This window comes from Cricetulus griseus (assembly GCF_003668045.3).
Source record: "Cricetulus griseus strain 17A/GY chromosome 1 unlocalized genomic scaffold, alternate assembly CriGri-PICRH-1.0 chr1_0, whole genome shotgun sequence".
Classification (NCBI taxonomy): Eukaryota; Metazoa; Chordata; class Mammalia; order Rodentia; family Cricetidae; genus Cricetulus; species Cricetulus griseus.
In genome coordinates this window covers 259,828,555-259,854,903 of record NW_023276806.1, presented here as the reverse complement: position 1 = coordinate 259,854,903, position 26,349 = coordinate 259,828,555, and the positions used below count along the sequence as shown (strand labels likewise).

At 49.7% G+C, this 26,349-nt stretch overlaps 1 protein-coding gene across 5 annotated transcripts; it reads left to right on the top strand.

The window, feature by feature from the left end:
- The first annotated feature begins 8,521 nt into the window (after nt 1-8,521).
- Wdr4 (WD repeat domain 4) lies at nt 8,522-25,199 on the top strand. Of its 5 annotated transcripts, none has more exons than XM_027394386.2 (11): nt 8,522-8,680; nt 10,093-10,161; nt 10,776-10,867; nt 17,512-17,684; nt 18,228-18,340; nt 20,091-20,151; nt 20,638-20,736; nt 21,478-21,542; nt 22,272-22,455; nt 23,034-23,103; nt 24,414-25,199. In XM_027394386.2, exons 1-11 carry the CDS (start codon nt 8,592-8,594, stop codon nt 24,602-24,604), a joined length of 1,206 nt encoding a protein of 401 aa, XP_027250187.1. In that variant the 5' UTR covers nt 8,522-8,591; the 3' UTR covers nt 24,605-25,199. The 5 variants fall into 5 exon arrangements, with proteins under 5 accessions (XP_027250187.1, XP_027250186.1, XP_027250189.1 ...); XM_027394385.2 differs by having other exon boundaries at nt 10,776-10,919; nt 17,528-17,684; XM_027394388.2 differs by lacking the exon at nt 8,522-8,680 and adding an exon at nt 8,842-8,953 and having other exon boundaries at nt 17,528-17,684.
- The last annotated feature ends 1,150 nt before the right edge of the window (nt 25,200-26,349 follow it).

The following is a 26,349-nucleotide window of genomic DNA, read 5'->3' as shown; positions in this document are numbered from 1 at the left end:
AATTGTCACCAAGAATGCAGAACTGGGCTTTTTGACTCCTTTTCTTTGTTTGGAGACTCTCTGAGTGGGTGGGGTTTGGAGGTGGGAGAGGGAGGGAGAGGTGAGGCTTTCTGGATTGTGCAGGGGCAAGCTGGAGGTGCCAAACCGAACTGGAATTAATGTTGCTCATGTGGAAACCTGGCAGTTCTCTTAGGAGTGGTGTTTTGGGAGTGATATGACTTGGTTGATTTGTGTTTCTTTGAGACAAGGTCTCCCTGTGTAGCCCAGACTGACCTTGAACTCACTCTCCTCCTGACTCTGACTTCCTTGTGTTGGGTTATAGTCATGATGTCAGGCTTGAGATGGCTTTGTACAGGAGCAAGCCTGGCTCTTCTTGCCCTGTGTTTCATCAGGTGGTCTCTCCTCCTATCTGAGGAGCCAGCACCATGTTGTCTGGATTTTAACCTTGACACTAGACTAAAGAAATTTTTCCCCTTTCTCATGTGTGTTCATACCTTGAGTGTCATTCCTCTGAATGAAGTCCACTTTGTTTTGCCAGACAGAATGTCTCATTAGCCTGAAACTTGCTACATCTGCTAGTCTGGTTGGCTAGCAAGCCCCAGGGATCTGCTTGTCTCTCTCTCCTGAACATGGATTTAGAAACGTGTGCCATCATGCCTGCCTTTTTAATGTGGGTTCCTGGGGATCAAATGCAGATCCTCATTCTTTCAAGGCAAGCCTTTTATTGACTGAACTATCTCCCTAGCCTAATAGGATTATGATTATGATGATTATGATAATTATGATTATGATTATTATTTTGATTTTTTTTTGGAGACAGGGTTCCTCTTCATTGCCCTGACTGTCCTGGAACTTGCTTTGTACACCAGACTGATCTCAAACTCAGAGATCTGCCTGCCTCTGTCTCCCAAGTGCTGGGATTAAAGGTGTGTGCCACCACTGCCCAGCCCATTATTTTCTTTATAAGCTACTCACAACTATTTTGTTACAGCAACAGCAAATGGACTAATGCAGACAGGGTGTAGCTACAAACCAGGTTGTTAGTGGAGGGGATAGGTAGCTGGGGGTGAGTGTAGGGGAGAAAGAACAAGAGTGGGTGGTGGGGAGCTTTGGGGATATTTTGTGTGGAGGGAACATGAGTGCAATATGGTTGTTTCCTCAGGGCTGGACATGAGCCCTGCTTGGAATTAGAGTAGATGAAGCTCCATGGAGCTTCCTCACAAGTCTGGACCATTGGCATTTCCTCCTAGAGGGAGCATGAGGCTCATGAGGCCTCCCTCAAGACTATGGAAGAGGTAAAGAATTCATTAGGGGTGGGAGTTTTGAGTGACGCAGCTCTTTGTGAGTCCTCCAAGGGAGATGGATGTGCTTGGTGGTAAGGCTGCCTGTGAGGTGTTCAGAGGACTTCCAATTAGTGTAGATGCCTCTAGTCATGCTCTGTAAACAGCCAAAAATAAATTCATTGGTTCACCAGACTGGACTTGGATGTATGAAGAATTCCTGGAAGGCCGCTGTCTGCAGAGGCTGAGTGACTAGTTAGAACTGCACTAACTAGTGGTGAGGTTGGAATGTTGCAGGGCCAGAGCCTGATTACACTTTACCTTGGGCTATCTTTAGCCTCCTAAGTAGTCATTTCTTGTGTTCCTCTGTGTGTGACCTAACATACTGACAAATAGATAAAATCCTTGGGATGTATTAACTTAACCAAACCTCCTTCTCCACTAATCAAAGGGCTAAGAGTTATGAGGTGGCAGCTCAGACTTCCAGCTGAGATTTCTCCACATTGCTGAAACTGCCATTCAACATCCCCACCAATGTATTTAAGTGGTGCCTTGGTTTGTAATTCCTCTTTGTTCTGTTACCATAAAAACTTCATGAAACCGCTTCCACATTGGAATATGGAACCTAAATCTGTGCTCGCTCAGAACAAATGATCTCTCATTCTCCTTGAGATGAAAGTTGGAGTGGTTTATTTATTTGTGGAACAGATTGAATCCTTTGGTCTGTCAGTGCCCTCTCCATCAGGCTTGCATAAATGTTTCATATCTTTGGGAAAGATCACACGATGGGGATTGTGACTGGAAAAGTTACAGTGCAGTGTCTATACATCAGTGCTTAAGCCTATCAGGGACAGAACCTATCAGGAAGCTTACACAGCACAGTGGGGGAAGCCAGAACCTAAATAGCATTTGGTCAAAGAGGGGGAAAAGGCTGAGTTTTGTGGCTCACACCTTTAATCTCAGCACTTGTTGGAGGCAGAGGCAGTCAGATCTCCATGAGTTCAAGAGAAACCTGGTCTATATAGTAAGACCCTGCCACAAAAATAAAAAACAAAAACAAAACAAAACAACAACAAAATAACTGTTGGGTGGTGGTGCACACCTTTAATTCCAGCACTTGAGAGGCAGAGGATCTCGAGTTTGAGGCTGATCTGGTATACAGAGTGAGTTCCAGAACAGCCAGGGCTATTATACAGAACACACAATACCAGAAGTACAGGTGGGGGAGTGTGGCAGAGGGTTGGGGGACAAGTACAAGATATAAATTTTTAAAGGTTTATTTATTTATCTTGGGTTTTTGTTTGTTTGTTTTGTGAGACAGAGGCTCTCTTTGTAGCCCTGGTTATCCTAGAACTCATGACCAGGGTGCCCATGAACTCACAGAGATCCACCTGCCTCTGCCTTCCAAGTGCTAGGATTAAAGGTGTGCCCCACCACACCTGGCTAAGATTTAGGTTTTTTTATTATTATTATTTTCTGTTATGTATACAAGAACGCTTCTGTGTGTGTTTGTACATGTGTGTGCAGTGCCTGTGTAGACCAGAAGAGGATGCTGGGTCACAGATCTTCCTGGAACTGGAGTTACAGGTAATTGTAATCCCATAGAGGTCAATGTTGGTGCTGGAAACCAAAGTTGGGTCCTCTCAAAGTGCAGAATGCATGAACGCCTACCCCCACCCCCTCCAGCCATCTCTCTAGCTCTGCAAGAAGTAAAGTTTAAAGTGCTGCTGAACCTGAAGTAGAAGCCAGATCAAGATTTCAGGAGATTCTGGAGGGACCATTGCTCTGACATGTCCCAGTCAGCAAAGTGCTGTGGCCTAGATTGTGCTGGTGGCTGAGGCTGCTCCTCTGTTCTTAGCTCTATCCAAGGTTCCACAGCACGTGTCCTCTACCTCTAGAAAGCAGCAACTAGCAGCTTTAGACCAGGGTTGGGGATGGGGTGCTGGTGGTGGCTGTCATTTTTCTATAGGTCACACAGAATTCTGTCTCCTAAAGGTTAATTAAACTCTATTTGAAGAATACTGGGGGTGAGCCGGGCATTGGTGGCGCACGCCTTTAATCCCAGTACTCGGAAGGCAGAGGCAGGCGAGTCTCTGTGAGTTCGAGGCCAGCCTGGTCTACTGAGTGAGTGCCAGGATAGGCTCCAAAGCTATACAGAGAAACCCTGTCTTGAAAAGAATACTGGGAGTGGGGGGGGGGTGGATTATTTTTGTCCATAGTCTGACACTTAACTCCTATTTTCTGTTGTTGAAATGCATGACCGAACACTGGATAATTCATAAAGAACAAAGGTTCATTTGGTTTAAGGTTCTGGAGGCTTGGAGTCTAAGGTGGACTGTATTTGCTGACGGCCTTCATGAGGTAGGGGACAATCTGCAGAGGTTTTAGGCAGTGCAGAGCATCACATGACTGGATGGGGCCCATCCAACCTGGCCTTCCTAACAGACCCACTCCTGAGATAGCTCTTTGGCCTGTTGATGATGGATGGATGATCTGTCCCCTGTGACCTAGTTACTTCTTAACTATCCCATCTGGCCTGATTACTTAATACCTCAAAGTGGAGACTGGATTCTTTTTTTCATATGAAGACTAATTATTTAGCAGGGAAGACGGCTCCGTGGGTAAGGGCACTTGCTATGTAGTCATGAGGACCTGAGTTTGAGTCTCCAGCATGCATGTAAAATGCACACACAAAAAGAAGAGTTATTTAGGGGTTGGAGAGATGCTCAGTGGTTAAGAGCACTGGCTGCACTTCCAGAGGACCCGGGTTCAATTCCCAGCAATCACATGGCAGCTCACAGCTGTCTGAAACTCCAGTTCCTGTGGATCTGACACCTTCACACCAATACAAATAAAATAAAGTTAAAATAAATTTTAAAATGCCCTCTTCTAGTGTGCAGACATACATGAAGACAAAGCACTTGTATACATAAAATACATGAATAAATAAATCTTCAAAAAATATTTATTTTTGAGACAAGGTCTCTCTACATAGCCCTGGCTGTCCTGCAACTCACGATGTAGACTAGGATGGCTTTCAACTCACAGAAATCTGCTTGCCTCTGCCTTTTGAGGGCTAGGATTAGAGGTGTGTGCCACCACACTAGGTTGTGATTTCTTTCTTTCTTTCTTTCTTTCTTTCTTTCTTTCTTTCTTTTTTTGTTTGTTTGGTTTTTCGAGACAGGGTTTCCCTGTGTCTTTGGAGGCTGTCCTGGAACTAGCTCTTGTAGACCAGGCTGGTCTCGAACTCACAGAGATCCGCCTGCCTCTGCCTTCCAAGTGCTGGGATTAAAGGCATGCGCCACCACCGCCTGGTGGTTGTGATTTCTTTATTTTTGTTTTATGTGAATGGGTGTGTGGCCTGAATGTATGCCCATGAACCATGTGCATACATTACCCCCCAAAGCCAGAAAAGGGCGATAGATCCCCTGGAACTGGAGTTGCAGATAATTGTGAGCCACCATGTGGATCCTGGGAATTGCACCTGGATTCTCTGAAAGAGCAGCTCTTAACCCCTGTGCCTCTTAACCCACAATGAACTTCAATGTGAATTTTGGCGGGGACATTTAAGGACAGTGCACCATGATGGAAGTGCTGAAGAGATTCACCACAGCAGGAAGCCACCATCTCCTCTGGGATGGAGATTAGGTGGCACTGCAAAGCCTGAGTGGGGTCACATGTGGGACCACATGGGCTTGTCCAACAGTGGTGAGTGCTGTTCAGGAGAACACATTTTTTTGTCTGGGTGTTCTGGAGAAACTCATCTGGCACAGTGTCGGGAGCCGAGAAAAATTCCATTAGAGGATTTCTCAGGGTCCAAACCTCTGGAGCTCAGGAGCTCTGTCTGCATTATATTGTGGACACTAGCTGATTTGCTGTTGAATGGCATAGCCTCAGTGGAGAATGTCCCACAGAACTAAGCATTTGAATAGGCCTGCACCTGGGCAGAGGGCCAAGTCTACGTGGGTAGAGACTGTTTGGGGGTTTCTGTTGAGAGGGCCTAGAGAGAGAGGTTCGGGGAATAGTCTCTGCTGAAGGGACCAGCTTCCCTTTTGGCAGCCATAACAGCCGAACACGTGCTTCTATGACCTTGTCCCAGACACTAGAAAGTTAGATGCCTGCCTGGTGACAAGGAACCAATCGGAAGTTAGCTGGTGGCGCTATGCTTTAGGACCCTGGGTGTGCTTTACGGACAAAGCACAGCAATGACGTAGAGAGCATAGCAACCACCCTGGGAGGGCCTATGGGCCATAACAACCAGTTGACCAATCAACACAGGGCAAGCCCTCTAAGCCTGGAGGCACACCAATCGTGAGCCTGTGCGTACCCCTAGACACTCCCCTTACGCTGCCCTATAAAGATCTGTACGCAGCGGCTTCGAACCGTCTTTTCTAGCCATCTGCCATGGCGGGTGGGTAAAAGACCCGAACTAACATGGGGTTAGCTCGTTAAATTACAATAAAGCCTCGTGCAGTTTGCAGCAAGCTCTCGAATCCGCCTGGTGATTGGGGTGACCGAGAACGTGGCCTGGGACCCTGGATACTTGAGTTTTTGGGGGTCTAACACTGCTATCACTGGATAATGGTTAGAAAGCAGTTGAGGAAAATCCTAGAATAAATGGCAGTTCGCAGCATGGAACTGAGAGCTCTCCAAAGATGACAAGATGCCTGTGTCTGGTCTTTATCACCATTGGGTTACTAGGAATTTCCAAGTCCATGCTCCCCCACTCAGGCCGGACCTCGTGACTTCTGTGGTTTGGGGCTGAGAAAGGCCGGGCCACAACAGCACAGAGCTGACCTGAAGACCTAGGTAGCCTGCAATGGCCCCTCCCTCTGCAAGGGCAGATGGCTACATTCCAGGACAGCTGGCAATGTCTGCTAGCAAGTCCCATGAGATAGTGAGAAACATGGTGAGAATCAGAAAAACTGCTGGGTGAAAGAGCAATTTGCAAAAATACAAACTGCATCTCTAGACAGCAGGAACAAATACCAAATATAATTTTAAAAGATCTCATTATGTGAGCAAAACCCCATATATTTTGGTAAGGGTATATTTAAATATTTCGTCTATGCCTTTAAAGGATAATGTCAGATAATACTATAAGAGAAGCTATTAGAGGAAGAGAAAAGGTGTTTCTACACACTATAAACATGCTAATTTTCTTTTCTTTTTTTTAAACATGCTAATTTTCTTCCAAACAGTTTAATACATTCAATTATTTCCTAATTAGTATCCCAGCAGGGTCCAGGGGGGAATTTGACAATTTAATTGTAGCAATTATTTGAAAGTGGGGGGAAGAAACCTAAGTAGTTAGCAGTGAGGGGGGAGGGGGAGAGGAGGTGTAGGAGGAAGAAGAAAGAGGGCGGAGGGGGAGACACAGAGGCAAAGTGAATTGCCTAGTAAATTCTAAAACTGAACCTGGCCAGGTGGTGGTGTGTTACAGGATTTTGATCTGTTTAGCCAATGGCTTTTGGGGCAGCAAGCATGGTCTTGTCCGCCTTCAATCCCAGCACTCTGGAGGCAGAGGCAGGCAGATCTCTGTGAGTTTGAGGCCAGCCTAGTCTACAGAGTGGATTCCAGGACAGCCTCCAAAGCCACAGAGAAACCCTGTCTCGAAAAACCAACACAAACAAACAAACAAAAGCCCCCAAAACAACAACAAACAAAACAACAAAAACTGAACCTGCTGCCAGAGTGATTATTTCTGGGTAGCATTTGCTCAGGGATTTGAAATTTGGCAACAGCACATAACAGGAACCCGGAGGAAGCCAAATTTGTTATTTGTGTGTGTGCTCGTGATTCACTCATTGCTGCTAGTACACATGGGTATGGAACCATCTACTAGATTATGGGTCATATGACTTCTCAGAGCCATATTCTTGAAGAAAGTTGACCACCCCCTCACTTCCAGAAGCCATCAATTGCCAGTAACTTCCCAGCTATGTTTAAATTGGAGCCCACCTATTTTTTGGGGGGGCATTAATACTGAATAACCTTCCAGGAACCTGGACTTAAGCACCACCAACGGGTGCAAGATAAAATGGGTAGTTTAACAGGAACAGAGGCCTCTGGGCTCCAGATTTCCCAAGGGCAGGAAGGGGGAAAGTCACTCAAAGGGCTCTTTCATCAAAGTAGCCAAGAAAGTTCTGGAAAAGGAGAGGCACCTAAGAGGGTAGATCTCAGGCCCAGTCAAGGCATAACCTGCTCCAATGGATACTAAAAACTCTGCCCAGTGAGCTTCAGAATTGTGATCGACCAAAGATCCTGTCATGTGTGGGTCCCTCCCCCGAGTCACATGTTAGGTTTTGAGTAAGCTGTTACATAAATGGACATGCTTGTGCCTTTCCACATTGTCAGCACTGTGCAGAAGGGCTTGATGACAGGTGGGTTTTTGTTTTTTTGACAGGTGTGTTCTGTGGTACCTTAGCATTAGGTACAACTTTCTCTTTAGGGCCCAGACAAAGGGCTTGCATTATTTATTGGTGTTTGATAAGCTCAGGATTTTGATTCACCCCTGATTTAACTTATTTAGTTTGTAGGTGGTGATTTAATTTGCACAAGTGATTTTTATCAGTCTCTGCTCTGCATTAGAGTTGGTGAGTGTTTACTTGCACAAGTAAAATGAAGAGTCACTCTGTCTGAGGGAAAAATGGAGCTTTATAAAATGGACTCGCTCGGGGATCCGCACAGCGTTAAGACGGCAATTCTACACAGCATTAGTGACTGATTTTGCTGCGAGTCACAGACTAGGATGTGATGGGGGTCGATAAACCATCTTTTTAGGAGCTGCCTCGGGGGCCCACATCCAACCAGTAAGATAGCACCGCATTCTGGGCCTTTTAGAGCCACTGGGACGGGACGAGTCTTTTGTGGACCTGGGGAGGCACACCATTAAACACGTTTAGACAGGGGGGATCGAGGCGACTTTGTCGTACACGAAGAGGGTGCGTAGCACAGTTCCAGCGGCCTTGCCTGAATTGAGACAGACTGGGCCTGGCCATCCAGCACTGACGCCATTCGGCAGCTTTTTACCGGCACCCTCTGGGTACCAGGCTCCGTCCAAGAGGAAGCCCTAGAACTTAGAAGCACCGAACCTGACGGACCAGAAAGCCAGTCAATAGGAAAGGTGCATGGGGAGGACCCAGCTCTGGAGCAGCAGCACCCTCGGGTACTCAGAAACAAAGGCGACCACTCCCTGTGCGCATGCTCCAAGCCGGCTCGCCCATGGCGCGGCGCTGAGTGACGTCACTGGCGGGCGCCAGCAGGGAGGGCGCGGTGCGTCGCACGTGTGCGGAGGCCGCGGGCGGGCCCATGGCGAGCTCCGCGGGGCTGGCGCTGTGCGGCCAAACGCTCGTGGTGCGGGGCGGCAGCAGGTTCCTGGCCATCTCCACTACAAGCAGGTAAGAGGCCCGGGCCGGTGGCGGGGCCTCACCGCGGGGCCTCACCGCCGCTGTCCCGAATGAGGCCTCCTCCTCCTCCTCCCTGTTCCCCGACCTCGGAGTCCCCACGACCTGCACGGCGGGTCTGGGGCGCACGCTCCGTTGGGGTGGAGTCCGGGCACTTCCGGACTTTGCGGCGCCTGCGCGTCGTGGGGAGGGCCGAGTCACGTGCGTGTCGCGGAGGCCAGACTTGGGGTCTGGGTGCTCCAGACTGACCTGCCCGGAACCTCACTGGTGAGCCTGGTGTATTGCGAACTCTGCTGGCTCTCACCGAGCACAGGCGTGCTTCCCGCCCCTTGTCTGTGTCCAGCAACCCGGCTCTAGCTGCTGTGCGGGGTTTTTAGGTTTATACCCCGACACCTCCCAGTCCCAGGATGCACGCAGAGCCTGAAGCGGGCATCTCCCTCTTAGTCCTTCCCAATAGTGGTTTTGCTTTACGTTATTCCCGTAGTGGTGGGTCAAGGGATGCTTGACTCAAGTGAATGGTGGAGCAAGTAGTGACCCAGGAACCGAAGGACTTAGTGGCAGTCCGTTTTGGCTTCTTTTCCTTTTCCCATTTAGTTTCCGTACTCTGACATTTGAAGATTAGGAATGTTCCTCAGTTTGTGTCGTCGAGGGACTGCTATTGGCCAGCAAGGTTTCAGACTTGGAAAATGACTTTTCTTTCTGCAGCTCAGTGTTTAATTGGAAAAGTCTTTGGTGCGGCTGTCAATAGTACAAGGTGCTTTAAACCGGGCCAGAGCACCCAAGGGAGCTTAGGTTCTAATAGGGAGAGTGGGCGATTCCTATATGAGTAGGTGCCTGAGGCTTGTGGGGGCTTTCTCCCCAGCAGGTGAGACATGCTTCTGAACCATGTAAGGACAGCCTCGACTGTTTTAAATTTGCGAGCAGAGCTCAGTTGAAAATAACATCAGAACATGGGCTGGAGAGATGCCTCAGTGGTTAAGAGCACTGATTACTCTTCCAGAGGTCCCGAGTTCAATTCCCAGCAACCACAAGGTGGCTCACAGCCATCTATAATGAGATCTGGTGCCCTCTTCTGATGTGCAGGCATATATGGGGGCAGATTGTTGTGTACATAATAAATAAATCTTAAAAAAAATAACATCAGAATATAATCTCTTAGAATCAACAGTTTGGTGCCTGGAAGAGTCCACTGATTCCAGGTGTGCCCCACTGTGCCAGGTGGAACTGATTTAGAACAGAAACATGCTGGCTGTTCATGATACAGCCTATTAGGGGGTTAAGCAGATGACAATTCTTGGCTCTTCTGTCCTGGAGAAGGCCCCAATTCAATGATGATGAAATGTCCTAGAGTGACAAGAAGCAGTTCTGTGTGTTGATAAGCTCTCATTCTGGTTTCTTCCCTATAGTGACGATGACTGCGTCTTCACATACGACTGCAGTGCTGCGGAGAAAAAGTCAGTGCCAGGAGATAAAGGGTGAGATGGTGGGGAATCGTGCTCACTTGTGGTTTGAATGGTGAGACCAGTAAGCCGAGGCAGGAATTTCTAGTTGTGGGGCGAGGCTAAGTTCCATCTCAGAAAGAAACATGGAAATAATTTTAAGGGCCTTCCCAAATACTTTTAGTGTCCTTAGTAACCATTTTTTGTCACTGGTCCCTTAAATTAATAAGGAGCATATCAAATGCATTGAGAGCAGGTGTGGGGAATTAACTAATTGAAAGGGACACAGCAGTGTGTGATTGTTTTGAGTGGTAGCTTGGTCTTGTGACTCAGTTTGTTAGCGATATTATTGGTCCCTGCTTCTAGCCTTGGATTAGTCCATATCTAGGAGGGTTAGGCCATGTGATTGCTGAGAGTGCTTCCAGCGCACACTGGATGTTAGTGTGTTTGCAGAGGGCTCCTGTTGGTTTAGGTTTCACGCTTGTAAAATCAGAGCTGTTCTCTGAACTTCCCCTTAAGTTTCGTCACTATGCTTTGGCTACATGACCTGCTTGACCAAGCGTCTTCTGCCTTCCCTGTGTTAGAATGGACAAGCTTGGCAACTCAGGTGAGGCCTAACTGTTTTCCTTTCTTCCTCTGCCCTTCTTCAGGGAGGACGGACAGCCCATCGACAAGGGGAGTGACACGATTCTGGCGTCCACCTTCTCCAAGTCTGGCAGCTATTTTGCTTTAACTGATGACAGTAAGCGTCTGATTCTTTTCCGTACAAAACCATGGCAATGTCTGAGTGTCAGGTATGAAATGCTAACATTGAGTCATTAAGATGTCCTATGCACTCCTTGTCCTTGCATGTCATACATCAGCAGTGGTGACAGGGACCATTGTAATAGCAGCTAACATGAAGTGCCAGCTATGTGTGAGACACTGATTTCAGAGCTGTACATGCACTAACTGACTGAATCCTAATAGCACGGGAGGGTGGCCTGGCCCTGCTCCTCCACATGGGGTGGCGTAGGGTTAAGTAGCCGTTTCAGGACATGGAGCTGGGAAAGGCAGAGCCAGGCTGTGTAGCTGCTCCTCTGGCTGCAGTGTCAGTACCCTGTATGCCATATGTCTTCCTGCATTCCCCGTTGCTGTGGCCTCATATACCTGACAGGATTAGGACTGTTAGCTCACACTCAAGATGCCAGGGCTTTGGATAAGTGGCAGTGGCTGTTGCACATTTGTAAGCTAGGTGGTGGGCTACATCCTTTTGTGTCTGAGGAGAAGATAAAAGACGAGGTAGGTGTAGGGTGAGACAACTGGGCAGGACTGCAGGTGGGTATTCTAGTCATTTCTCCCAATAGGTACATAAATACGCTGCATCACTTACTCTTCCTCTCAAACTGTAACTGTCATTTCTGAAGGCAAGGTTCAGGGAGAGAAATGGGCCTGTGGTTATGGGGGAAGTTACGGTGGTGATGTTGAGGAGGCGGCTGTGAATCTGTGTTTCTGGAGATGCTGTTTTTCTCAGTGCCACCTTGTCCTCGAGAGTGGAGGTGGGTGTCACTGTGGACAGGATTGCATTTTGTTGGCTCGAACAACCTTGTAATACAGATGCTTTGGGGTTCCTGAGCCCGAGTCTTCTGCGGCAGTAGCACATGGAGTGAAGTCAGCCGGGCCTTACTTTTCCTGTGGCCCCCAAAACCCCTCTCCCACGCTCCCCTCGACCCAGCTGCTAGTGGAGCTGTGCTTGATTTTATCCATCAGTTTTCTAGTTGCTGTTTCAGATTCCCCAACAGAAGCAACTTAAGGAAGGAGGGTTTATTCTGGCTGGCTTTTCGGGGATGTGCCGTCATGACAGGCATGGTGCTGGTAATGTCAGGGGTGTGTTGATTGGGACAGGGAAGGCATGTGGGCAGAGTTCATAGTGTTGTTCACTCACCTGCTGGTATGTTAGGATTCGGAAAGCAGGGATGGATAGTCTCTCGAGGTCTGCCCTGGGGCCTTATGTTTGCCAGCTAGGCCCTCTCTTAAAGGTTCCATGGCTTCCAGAGCCACACCATTGCTATGGATAAAGTGCTCAAGCAGAGGAGCCTGAGGGGACCTGTGTGTTCATCCCGTCAGGTAAACTGCGGTAGCAGTGTTTGATTGAACTATTGGTATTCAGGGACTTCAGCTGAACATTTAGATTTTTAGTTCGTCCTATTTTCTAAGAGGTGAGTAAAAAACCAGCATTCTAGGTGGCATCAAAAGCAAGAACATTCCGGTGGTGGTGGTGGCGGCGGCGGCGGCGCACACCTTTAATTCCAGCACTTGGGAGGCAGAGGCAGGTGGATCTCTGAGTTCAAGACCAGCTTGGTCTACAGAGTGAGTTCAGGACAGCCAGGTCTACACAGAGAAACTGTCTTGAAAAACCAACCAACCAACCCCCCAAAATACCCCCCCTCCAAGCAAAAAACAAGAACACCCATTCTGCCCTTTTCCCATCGGCTTAAAAATAGAAGCCTACATCACTGCCTATCTTAGGATGGCAGTGTGTGTGTGCTTTTGCTTCTCAGATGGATAATAGATGTGCACTGTTTAGAAACAGAGCAGAACAAATTAAACAAAAGGACACTCATGGACCAGGCTTCCTCAGGCCCTCCCACAGAGGGATGATTCACCAGCAGGAAGTTGTCTGTCTTTTTTAAAATTTACTTATTTGTGTGTGTACATATATATATATGTATGTATGTATGTATGTATGTGTATGTATGTATGTATGTATGTATGTATGTAGGCAGATGTACACACACACACATATATACACACTTGGGTAGTTTGTCCTTCTACCATGGGATCCTGGGTTAGAAGTCAGGTCATCTGGCTTGGCAGCAAGTGTCTTTATCCTGGAACCCACTTAAGGCTGACATAGAGGGCATGCATCTGTAATCACAGCCCTCCAGCAAGCCAACCTGGTATACACAGTGGCAAACAATAGGAGATCCTGTTCAAACAAAGTGAAGAAGGCCAGGAGTGCTACCAGAGCTTGTCCTCTGACCTTCACATGTGTGCTGTGGCACACACATGCTTATATTCACACACAGGAACCCACACATATGCACATAAGATTTTTAAAAGAATGTGATGGTGACTCTCCTGTAGAGTAAAGGCTCTGGTTGTACAGATGTAGGCATGAGAATCACCTGATCACCATGACAGCACAGGTTCTAATGTGCCAGCCTTGGTTGGGATGGTCTGCCATGTGTTTGTTAGGTGCTGTGACTAGAGCCTGGTGCTCAGCATGTGTTCCACTGCTGGCCCCCAGTGTGCGATCCATTCAGATAAGCTTACTTGGTTATAGTGCTTCTGGGCTGTGTGGACTGCACGTGGAGCAGGAGATGTAAGCTTGGAGAGCTCTCTGACCTTCCCTTTAGATCCTGCATCAGGCCAACAGCACAGCTAGGGGACATGACAAGGAGACTCTGGTGCCTTCAAGGATAAAGGTGTGTGGAAGAATGCTATCTATGGCTTAGAAGGTAGCATCTGGAAGTGCAGGTTCTGAGAGCTGCTGTGCTGTATAGAGCTCCACTGGTTGGGCTCACAGTAATGTTATCCTGCTTTAAAAATGTCTCTTAGGGCTAGTGTGTGCCTCACTGGCATGTGTAAGGCATTAGATCTCATCTCCAGCCTGTGTAAGAATCTTTTTGAAAATGCTGTTTTTATTTTTACCTGTATGTGTGTGTGTCTGCTTGTCTGTCTGAACAATGAGTATGTGAGTGGTACCTGAAGAGGCCAAAAGAGAAAGTTAGACCCATTGGAACTGGAGTTAGAAATGGTTGTGGGCTACCATGTGGATGCTGGGAACCCAGGTCCTTTGCATGAGCAGCCAGTGTCTCTAATAGCAGAACTGTTTTCCATGTTTGCATGTGTTTTCTCATGCAGTATTCTCAGATCTTTAATTCTGATAGAAAGATCTCTATCCATTCTGCACACTGCCTTTGGAATTTGAGTTCATGCAGTTAGTGGGGCAAGGTAAAGTCCTTACTTTTTCTGTCTGGTGGGAGGTCTGACAGCAGGGTTTGTGGGGTAAGAGAGTAGGGGAGGTTGGTATGTCCAGGGTGGCAGGAGGTATGTGGGAGTGGGGGTTGCTCACTCCCCTTCACACTGGAGGCTGCCACACTCCACGGTCTGGTGGTTTTTTTACTTTGTGGACAGAGATCTTGGGATCTGATGCACCTGCTCCCTTGAGGAACACCACCTTTTATACCTGTGACATGCAACCTGGTTCCAGCAGTTGCCTGTATTGGACTTTGTGTATATCACATACCACTGGGACCCCAGGCTTCTCTGGGACTCCCTGGCTGAGACCAGCTTGGAGACTGTCCAGCTGCTGCCTTCATTTTTTTTTTTTTTTTTTTTTTTTAGAGACAGGGTTTCTCTGTGTAGCTCTGGCTGTCCTGGAACTTATCTGTAGACGAGGCTGGCATCAAACTCATAGATCGCCTGCCTCTGCCTCCAGTCTTAATGTGGAAGAATTAATGTGGATGGCCCTGAATCCTTTTCAGATGTAGTTCAGAGTAGTAGGGCCACAGAAACCACCACTTGGGTGGGTTACCGGGTCCTTATTGGCCTTTTGTGCTGGAGGTCATGGTTGCCAGCTAACTGCGAAGGGACAGATGGCACCTTTTAGCTTTGACGTGTGGTGTTATGAATGAGAAATCTTGAATGTGAAGTCGCACTGTTCCGGAAAGTGTTCTGCAGAAAGCAGTAGCAGCTCACAGAGAGTGGCTGAGTCTGCTCTGCTGTAGGCTGCCTGCCAGGGATGTGAATTTGGTAGAGCTTCCGCCAGACAGCTGTGGGACCCTTGATCCCTGGCAGGACCTGAGCAGTGTGGCTCTGAAGGCTGGCTTGGGACAGTGACCTATGTAAATGGGAGCTTCCAGGTTCAGCAGTGAGATGCTTTGGCAGAGACCAGCTTGTTCCCCCTTCTCTGGAACCCACCAGAGAGGAGAGTGCTCATGTTCTGTGGGGGTCAGTGGGGCTACTGCCTCAGTTCCTGGAGTGACCTGCCCTGCACACTGTCCGGTCTGGTGACCTGACATGGGCCCTGATTCCAAAATTGCTACCCACATCTCACACCTTCCCAGAGCTGCCTCTATGGTACAGTCCCAGGCTGGTGTTAACAGCATGGACATTCCTGCCTGGAGCTGAGTAGCAGCCATGGGCATGGGAAGACTCATACAGGAATCTGGTTCAGGGATTTTAGGATCCTGGAGTCCTCGTGGTTTGTTGGTGGTTTGTCTTGACCGCTGGGCAGAGCTTGTGCTTGGCACAGTTGCTCATTGAGTTCATTAGCACAGTCTCAGCTGCCAGGCGGCTCAGGCCATTTGTTTTGAGTCATTGGCCCCAGAGCCTAATTGCCTTTGTCTTGTTCTCCATTGCTCCCCTCTGGAGCAGCCACTGTGCAGCTGCACTGCTGAGAGGAGGAGCAGGGTGCAGCCACATCTTCCCTTTCTTCTTGTCTATGTGGAGCACTGCCCTCATGTTTCAGGTTCTGTTTCAGACCCACATATGGCCAACCTTCTGCTGTGCGTGTGTTGGTGCTGTTCTGCCCCAGCAGTGGCTCGGGAGAGCAGGGCTGCTGTGATGAGGGTCCTGGCACTGCAGAGTGTTAGGGTGTGTGTCCTAGAGAGTAAGTGGCGGGTGCAGAAGGATATGGTATACAGTTATGGGGTGGGGGTTTGGGTGCCCTCTCCTGGTATGGGAGAGGAGGAAACTAACCACTGCCACTTAACTGAATCAGCTTACAGATGGCATTTACTGTGGGACCTGGGCCAAGGATTGCTGTGAATCAGTTGAATTTGACAGACTTCGGTAGTCTAGGTGTCTGCCATGCTGTCCCTGTACCTTCTACCTGGGATGCAGGTTGGCCCATGGCTACCCTGTATTGCCTGTGGCCCACATTCTTCTGGGTATGAGGGGAGCGACAGTCTGATGGTACTTGGGAGCTTCCTGCCTCTAGGCACAGGCCTAGCAGCAGAGTCACAGGTGGTGGGATGGGTCAGGTAGAGCCAGATGGTGCTGCTGGCTGGGAAGACTCAAAGACTGGACTCTAGAGAGCATATGCTTTGTAGTATAGCTGGCCCTTGTCTCCTTCATCTGAGCAACAAAGGTTCTGGGGAAGGGCCGATTTCCTCAGCATTTTATCATGGGCCTTTCAAATGTACAATAAAACTGGGGTGTTTTCTATTAAGTACTCACAAGACCAGGCCTGGAACTTCAGTCCTCCTTCCTCAGCCTCCTGGGTGCTGGGATTACAATGTGTGTCATCATGCCTGCCTGTCTTTTTACTTTTACAGTTTAGTTTTGTTTTTGAGACAGTTTTTCTGTGTAGCCCTGGCTGTCCTGAAACTCACTAACCTCAAACTTAGAGATCTACCTGCTTCTGCCTCCAGAGTGCTAGGATTAAAGGTGTGCGCCACTCAGGTGGATCTCTGTGAGTTCGAGACCAGCCTGGTCTACAAGAGCTAGTTCCAGGACAGCCTCTAAAGCCACAGAGAAACCCTGCCTCAAAAAAACCAACAAAAAAAAAGTTGTGTTCCACCATGTCTCTGTGTCTGTCTTTTTGTTTTTATGTTTTTTTCCTGAGGGAGGATTATAGTATAGTTTAATAGGTTAAAAGCATTGGCTTTCTTTCGGTTCCTTTGTGCTGCTTTATGTTTGTGGCACCACCTTCTGCAGTGCAAGATACTGATTCTGCACGTACAATAGGTGCTTCCAACCTGGAACAGGTTGTGCCAGCTCTTCCTGAATTAGAGTTACTTTTAGGTTAAAAATGCATTGACTAGGATCTGGAGTGATGGCTCGGTGGGTTAAGAGCACTGGCTGCTGTTCCAGAGGACCTGGGTTTGATTCTCAGAACCCACATGGTGACTCACAACAGTCTGTTACTCTAGTAACAGGAGATCTGACGCCCTCTTCTGGCCTTTGCAGGCACCACGAATGTATGTGCACAGACATACATGCAAGTAAAAAAATTCATACACATAATAATAAAATGAAATCTATTTAATTTTTACAAAAATTATAATTTCACATATCAATCCCTTTCCCTCTTCCTCCCTCCCCCAATAAAATGAAATCTTAGATAAATGCATTGACCACCCCAGAGTGGAGCATCTGAGACTAGCCTCATCTTTGAAATGTGATCAGAATCACAGCTGAGCAAAGCTATGTAAGAGAAGGCCTTACACAGTTTGGTTGGTTACTTGGAGTCGGTGATTACTAAAAGTGAGAGCTGGGTGTAGGGATACACCTTTGTGCTATGGTAAAGTCAGAGTATTTTACGTCTAACTATTTTAAGTCGGGGACTGTCTCTCTGGCTGGAGGGCCTGTGTGGACTTGGGACACTAACCAGCTCAGCTCTCTGGTTCTGCAGGACTGTGGTGCGGAGGTGCACTGCCCTGGTTTTCACAGCCTCAGAAGATCAGGTCTTGGTGGCGGACAAATCTGGAGATGTCTACTCCTTCTCGGTGCTGGAGCCTGATGGATGTGGCAAGTTGGAACTTGGGCACCTCTCCATGCTGCTAGATGTGGTATGTGGGGGACACACAACACTGTCTGCTCAGCCAGGGCTTAAGAGGGGGCAAAGTGGGGGCAGGGACAGAGAGAGAGGAAACACGGGGCTCTTCCAGAGCAGCAGACTGTAGAATAGCATTGGCAGGTGAAGTGGGGTCCACTTTTCCCTTCCTAGGATTCAGCCAGGGCCCTAGCTTCCAGTCTGTAGAATGGGACAGACTGAGGTGGGGTAAGATCAAGGGCTGTGTGCAGTGTGCTGGGTGCAGTGCCTAGCTTGGCTTGGCTGCCGCTGTACAGTGGAGGATGGGGGGAGTGCAGCAGGTATGCCTGGGTGGCATTGGAGTTTGGTCTCAGTGTATAGAAGTGTGGCTCTGGCTCTCATTGAAGCTGGAGACCCTCCACAGTAGGGGACACTCCCTCCGTCCCCTGCCAGCTCCCATTGCTCTTCCAAGCTGCACTGCAGCTCCTCGAGAGAGTCCTTCAAAATCCAAGCGTTCTTGTGGTACTTTGCAAGGCCATCCAGTGAGTGGCTCTCCTTCTACTGACCCCTGGTGATGTAGGCTGTGAGTCCTGATGACCAGTTTGTGCTCACTGCGGACCGGGATGAGAAGATCCGGGTCAGCTGGGCTGCTGCTCCGCACAGCATCGAGGCTTTCTGCTTGGGACACACAGAGTAAGTGCAATCCTGTTTCCTCCTCAGTCAGGGAAGTCTAATGGATGAGGGTGGGTCAGGGCCCTGATAGCATGCAGCCCCTACTAGTCTACCAACAGCTAAGAGCTGCTTAGGCTCGGAAGGCCCTGCCAGGCCTGTGGTTCCCCCAGGTGTGACAGCTGCAGGGCTGTCGGCCATGTGAAGCAGTTGCTTTGAGCTTACCTCCTGGGCTGTTGCTCCTCAGCCCAGCTGAAAGTAGTCAGGAGACTGAGGAGCGTCCTTTAGCCACTTGGGCTGTTGGGAGTTAAGTGACTGGGTCCCCAGGTTCGTCTCCGCCTGAGCTCTGCTAGCAGGTGGCTCTAGATGAGAGGCATTGACGAATAGGGTGCTGTTCAGAAGGGAAAGGGCGTTATTGTAGATGGTGGAGAACCTGAAGGACTTCAGTTCTGAGCTGGCTCTGGTTTCTTGAGTGGGATGCAGAAGTTCGCCTTGGAGAGAAGGCTGGTGTCACTCAGCTTGTACCTTGCCATAGCTTAGTTGGCTTCCATCCTCCAGGGCTTGAGTGTTTGTTACCCTCAGTCATGTCCTCATCACTGTGTCTCGGTCACTCGATGAATTCTGAGCCTCGGCCCGGCTGGCACACACTCCTGGCTCAGGATCTTGACACGTGCTGATTCATGGGACAGGAGGGTGTGTGGGAGGCAGCCCTCTGCTCCTGTTCCCTACTTTCTTCTGGATGCTGCCTGCTTCCTTGGGGGGAGGGGGAAAGCTCCTCCTCCACCCTCTGCAGGAATCTGTCACTTGAATACTGTGACTTCAGTAAGAACTGGTCCTATTAGCCTTTTGGGTTTCTGCAGGGCCAGAGATGGAAGGAATTTTTTTTTTTTTTTTTTTTTTTTTTTTTGGTTTTTCGAGACAGGGTTTCTCTGTGTAGCTTTGAAGCCTATCCTGGCAAGAAGGAACCCTTCTGTGGCCTTTTCTATGATGGTTGTTCAGGCTTATGGAGACTAGTTCCCACTTACCTGCTGAAAACTTGGGGTGACTTGGGCCTGTAGAGTCCTCACAGGTTATTCCTCTTAGATGGCCTAAGACTAGAACTAAGCACCCTAAGAGATGGCAACTGTTGGTCAAAGACCAGCTGCAGAACAGGCCTGGGTCAGGGTGGTGGGGATGAAGGGAGCCATCGGGCCAACATATTGTACGAGTCCTGGGTCTTGTGAATGATACCTTGAGGTCTCTATAAAGAGCTGGTACAAGAGCAGTCTTGCTGCCTGGCAGGTGCTCCAGACATGTTTATGGCCAGAAGGACTGCAGGGTAGGTGTGGAAATTCCTGGAGAGCCAGCTTGCTCAGGTGCACTTCTGGTAGGGGTGGCGGAGTGGTTGTCGCTGTACTGTACAGTTAGAGGCCACGGAGCTAGGCTGAGATAGCTGGATCTTCAGGCGGGTTCCTTGGGACGCTAGTACTAGACTGGCTACATAGAGTGTAGCAGACCTTAGGGTCTGCTTTGACTGAAGTGTGCTCTTCCTCCTCCCTGTGCTGACCTTGAGTGTAGGCATCTTGGGTGGATGCAGGTGTGTGGGGCTGCATGTCCCTACAGTGCTCCAGCAGAACTGGGCCCTGCCACCCTTGGTCCAGATGTAATGTTGGGGCCTCGAAAGTGCCCAGCCGTGTTCTCAGACCTATGGGTCAGGTCTGCAGGATTTTCCTTTTCTGAGCAGGGTGAGGGACTCCCTCCTGTGTTCCTGGTGACTTATCTCCACTCCCCACAGGTTTGTGAGCCGCATCTTGGTTGTGCCCAGTCATCCTGAGCTGCTGCTTTCCTCCTCTGGGGTAAGTGTTGTGCTTGCTGGAGTGGTCACTGCTGGGCAGAAGACAGTAACCACCTCTTGTCCCCAGCGAGGGTGCCAAGTATTTCAGTGGGTGGCCGCTAGAGGGAGCTTCTTTCTGGCTCTTAGAGAGTGGCCACTTTCTTCATGGCTGTGTATATGGTTTGTGTGTGCATGGGTGTTCACTTGCCTGGTCCGGGCACAGCAGGCATTGTAAGTGGATTAACAGGGGAGTCTGGCCATCTTGGTGCCTTTGTCCGCTGTGCCATGGGCCGTGTGTCTTGGTTGGCCTGTCTTCTCGGAGGCTTTTCTAGGTGCTCCATGACATAATTGGTTAGCTCTCAGATATAAGGGAGCCCTAGATGTCAGTGGGGGCACTGGCCACACCCAGCCATGCCCTGTGTTTCCACTCCCCTCCCTTCCCACAGCCTTTTTTGCTTCTGGGACAGGCCTCTTGAGCCCACATGCTAACTCATCTGTGTGTGCACAGGATGGTACCTTGAGACTTTGGGAGTACAGGAGTGGCTGCCAGCTGCAGTGTTGTGACCTGGCTAGCCTTCGGGAGCCTGCAGACCATCAAGACCACAAGGTAACTTCATGCTTGCCTCTGGGGAAGTCATCTGTGAGAAACATTCTCAGTTTCTCACAGAAACATGTCAGTGTCTGATTTCTTCCTGTGCGGGAGAAACACACAGGATTTGTAGTTTTGAAGATGCCTGATCACCTGTTGGAAAATAATTCACATCTCTCAGAGAGGCCTCCGGGCACACATGGGCATGAGAAAATGATGTTGGCCGAGAGCCTTGCCTGTGCTTTGTCAGTGTGGACAGCGGGGGAGGACCCCCCCCCCAGCATTCTCTGTGCTCGTGGAGTGCCTCTCTTGGCACCTGCTGTACCCATGCTTCCTCTGGCAGCAGGGATGTTCCCAGATTTCTCAGCTATCTGTCTTAAAATTGGGTGGCATGGTGTCTGCCCTCTGCCAGGACAATGAGCAACAGGTGTTGTTTTCACACATCATGAAATTTGGGACTTACAGAAGCTGCTTCTGGGAAGCATGGAAGCCCACAGGACAGTTACCTGATTACAGTCCCTCTTGCCACATGTCCCTGCTTTCCTGACTATTCTGTTGCTTTGGCTGTGGGTCACACACACACTTCTGTCGTGTGAGGACAGGGACATTAGCTGCTATCCTCCTCCTCCTACTGATTCCAGAATGTTGTTGTGTCCTCTGTGCCCTGCTTTGGCATTATGAGGGATTTGTGATGCCTGTGTTCTTCCCCTATGGTGACCAGCCAGCAGAGCCTGGTTAAATAGCTGCTTTTTCTTGCAGGGGTTGGCTGCATCCAGGATTGCATTCTGGGGACAAGAGAGCTGCGTAGTGCTTCTGTGTGAGTGGTAAGACAGCAGGCTTCACTGGCAGCGGCCTGTGGCTGTGTCTTCTGTTAACTCCGCTGATTACTCTTCAGGGAGGGGGCTGGGGCCCTCTAATTAAGTAGAGGCATCTTCTACTTAATTGGTTTTGAAGTGTAGTTGCAGGAGATTCCATAGGCCAATTCCACTCAGAACTGATCTTGCTGGAATATGCCCAAGAGTTAGCACCATCTGGCAGATTGAGGGGCAAGGTGTAATTGAGGGGTTCTTTCTGCCCTTTCTCAATACCAGGGTAGATCTCTGGTGCTCTGCATTTTCTCCTAAGATAGCTCCTAGCTCTCCTTATGAATGAGAATATAGGTTTGGAGAAGAGAGAGAAGCTCCTCAGAGGCTGACCTCTTTACCAGTGGTTCTCGACCTTCCTAATGCTACTTCATAACTACAGTTTTGTTACTGTTATAAATCATTATGTAAAGAAACATGTGTTTTGAAAGGGTCCTTTGAACCCCAAAGGGGTCATTGGTCTATACACTTAGGGTGGGGTGGCCGTTTCACTTTGTCCTGTATTGGTTAGTTCTTGGGGTAGGATTCAAGACAGCAAACAAATACCATCTCACAGGGTTTGGGTGATTCATTTGGCTTCTGGCTCAGGGTCCAGGGTGGTAGAAGCAGGCCTGGTGCTAAGCTGTGTTGTATGGAATGCCTCCATGGGCCTGCGGTTGCAGTGGTGACCAGTCTCTCTCTCCTGCAAAGCGTTCCTGTGGTCTTCATCTTCCAGCTTGATGCCAGCAAACAGCAGCTGGTGTTCAGACAGCAGCTGACTTTCCCTCATCGAGTGTGGGATATCGTCTTTGAGGATTCGCAGGGGCTGTGGGTTCTGCAGGACTGTCGTGACGCTCCCCTAGTGCTCTGGAGGCCTGTGGGTGGTCAGTGGCAGGTGAGTATGTGCAGCATCGCCGTGTACCGAGCCTGTTGTTCTGATGGGGTGGGGTGGAGGTGGAGGTGTGGCAGGGTTTGGCAGGTGGATAGCTGTGGTTCCCTTACAATCCTGAACCTCAGATTGATCACATCTAGGTCCTGAGGCAGCTGGGACTGGAGGCCTCATGTAGGGAAGTGACCTGGGTGCTCGTCAGCATGTCCGGGCCCTGGTTTGGGCAGTTTTTCCTGTGTGCAGGGGTGTTCATTTGCCTGACACCCCATCCCATACTGGTGAAGCCAGCACTAGGCCTGATGAGGGCTGCTCTTCTGTTGTGCAGGGACTTTGCTGAGTACTGATGCGATGGCGCAGTGTGGGGACATCCTTGCCAATCGCATGAGGCTGTGGGTGAGAGGGGACAGCACCAGGAGCTCCTAGTCAGCTTCGGCTTCCTGTGCTGAGCTGCTGGGGCTGAAGGCTTTTATCTGACTAGCCTTAAGAGATAGTGAGCCTGTGCCTTAGGATGGGCCCTGCTAGGTCTCTGCCTGCCATCTCTGGGCTCTGGTTTGGTCCTGACCCTGCTTACTTGTCACTTGCAGGCTGTTCCTGAAGGTGCTGTGTCCAGGAGACTCTGCAGCCATCTTCGTGAGAGCTGGGCCATGCTAGAAGGTGAGAACTGTTAGTCTGTGGTACAGAGACGACATAGCAGAATGTGCAGGTGCAGGAAGGTGTGTCTACAGGCCACCAGCGTGTGTTGCTGCTGCAAGTGCAGTGAGAAGCAAGTGAGGACTTGGGGCCCTGTGTCCTGGTTGGTGTGGAGCTTGCAGGTGACCACTGTTGGATTTACTGGACAGAGAATGGTCATCCAGGCAGGAGCACCCAGACCTGGTCTTTTATGAAACAATTACTCAGAAAAAAAAAAAATTGTGCAAAACCAATTCTCTGTAGAAGTTAGGGTTCCTAAAGTCTACAGGATCTGATTTGAAACTTGCTTTCAGGGGTGTTTGCCCTCTGAAGCCTGCAGGCTCACTCGCCACAGAGCAGTCTGGTGGGGCACTTTCTTAGTTGAGATTTCCTTCTTTCAGAATGACTCCAGCTAGTGTTGAGTGGACATAAAAGTAGCCAGGACAAAGTAAGGAAGGGTTTGCATCTTCTGGCCCAGACTAAATCTGCATCAGTCCTTTGGGTGGACCTGGGCTGCTCACCCTAGGAACTCCTGACTAGCTTTTTAAGTGTAATCGTTATGTGTCTCAGACAACCTCTTCAGAATCTTTTCCCATGTGGGATGAAACTCAGATTGTCAGGTGGTGGCTGGTGCCTTCCTGCTGAACCATTTGCTGGCTTCCCACTGCTCAGTCTGGTTCTGTTGAGGGTTACCTGGTGTAGACTCAGGCCAAAGCCTGGCTTTGCTTCTGAGATAGTGCACACACAGTTGGGGGCACGTGAGCATAGGGCAGGGAGGGGGACCATGCTACCCTGAGCAGTGGCCTTGGCTGCGAGAGGTCAGGGACCCACACCCGGCACAGGGCCACTGTCTCTGGCGTGTGCCTCACCAGAGGGAGACTGGCTGAGAGGCTGTGCCAGTACACATCAGATTAACAATAGAGGAAGTCTGCTGCCTGCTGTCACTACCCAGAGCCATACGCACTGCTGTGGTTCCTGTGGGTGCTGTAGGGTGCCTACCTGCTGTTGACTGACACTGGCTGGTCTCAGGTTCCCCTTGGGCAGGCTCTGTCCCTGTTCAGTCGATGGTTGGACAGGATGTCAGCCAAGACCTTGTCCCTCCTTCCACCTCTACTCTTTCCCTTCACCACAGTCTGTGGGCCAGCCTGAATATGGATTCCAGGTGGTAAGGTCACATGAGCCTCAAGGTCTGTGAGGTGTCAGGAAGTTAGAATTCCCAAGGCCATACTGTGAGAGGAAATATGTTGGACCATGTTCCAAGTCACTTCACCTGGCATCTCTTGTCCTTGTCACAGGCTCTGTGGGTGCAGATGATGGCTTCCGCAGTCTTTACAAGGCCACCTTTGACAACATGACCTCTTACCTGAAGAAGAAAGAAGAGAGACTACAGCAGCAGCTGAAGAAGAAGCGACAAAGGAGCCCCCTCCCACAGTCCCCAGAACAGACCAAAAAGGCATGCTCCGAGCAGTCAGCCCTTGGTTGCTGACCCTGAGCTTGGCAGCAGCTCTCAGCCCTGAGGCCTCATGGGCCACTCTCCCTCCTCCCTCCTGCCTGGTTCATCCACAAGGAGAGAGGGAGGTCATGGCAGCTCAGTCCCCACTACTAGCTCCACAACTGTCTTTGTCACGGAGGACAGCCTCCCGCTTACCTGCCTCCCAGTGGCAGGAAGGACGTGGTGTGTTAGCCTAGCTAATGATTCTGCATAGCGCTGTGGAAGCACCTTCACATTGAAGGATACACTGACCTGCAGCACCACATACATCTGTCTGTCTGCCCGCAGATCGTCTCTAGGAGTCCTGCGAGCAGGACCTGTGTCCACGCCATTGGTGTGCACAGAATGGCTCACATGGAGCTGCTTGCTGTTGCTCTGTACTCACGAAGCCACACATGGTGAGGGCCTCAGTCTCAAGCAGGCCTGGCATCGGTGCTGGAGCAGGCCTGCTACAGGGCACACGTATAAAGATGTGACCTTGGCCAGACCTTGATGTCCAGGGAATGACTGGTGATGGGGTCCATCGCTTTGAACTCTGCACACTGCAGAACACAAACACAGAATCAATAAAGACAAACTTTGCATAGCTTTCTGCATCAGCGGCCTCCAAAGCTCACCCCCCCCCGCCCCCCGCCAGGGTTCTCTGTAGTTTTGTAGACCAGGCTGGCCTTGAACTCAGAGATTAGTCTACCTCTTTCTCCCTAGTACTGGGATTAAAGGTGTGCCCCACCACCAACCAGCTCCAAAGCTGGTCTTAAGACTCAGCATGAGTTTGCTGTTCAGATGACACGGCTCATGATGGTTAGAGAGAGGTGTCACAGCTCTCTCTACTACTTTCTATCCTGTGTCCCAGACCAGCTCCAGTAGAAACAGTCCTGAGCTGGGGGATGCTTGGTGAGTAAGAGCAGCTGTGAAGACAGAAGACCTCCACCCCACATGACTATGGCACTTCCACTGGACACACCCAGACACAGATCACTGGGGCCAGGGACAATTGCAGATGTAATGGTGTCGCTGTGGAGTAGGAAAGTCCTGAACGCCACGACCTTAGGGAGAGAAGTGGAGCACGGTAACAGAACATGCCATCAACTGTTACTGCTGCTTGGCTCTGTGACACATCAGAGCCATAAGGAAACAGTCACCAGGCTCCCCAGTCTCATCTCTTTGACACAAGGACTCCCCATCACTCTATGTGGCTGTTTCAGAGCCTACAAGGCACACCAGGGACCTTGGATGTCTCTCAGCAGCATACCTGTTGGGTCTAGGAACACAGCAGCTGAGAGCGCACATCTCCATCCACAAGTGGGAGGCAGAGAGCCCACTGGGAGTGACACAAGCCTTTTGAACCCTCAAAGCCCACACCCAATGACACCTCCAACAAGACCACATGTCTTAGTCCTTCCCAAGCATTTCTTCTACCAGGGACCAAGTATTCAAAGGTGAGCCTGTGGGGGCATTCTCATTCAAACCACAGCACAGTCTATTCGTTTGTCAGTTCTGACCTGGTGTCTGTACTCCCCCACCCGTTAGAATTTTTCTTCATTCCTTACTTCCACACTCGTTTCTATGGCATGCTTGAGAGGTGTTCCTTGTACTTTGCCCCACCTGTTGTTGATTAAATACATGTGGTGGTATTCATAGTTCTATTTTCATTATAATGGAAGGTCGTGTGAGCATAGCTGAAGTTCATGTGGAATGTACATGCTAGAGTTTCACCTCTTGGACTCACATATGTGCAG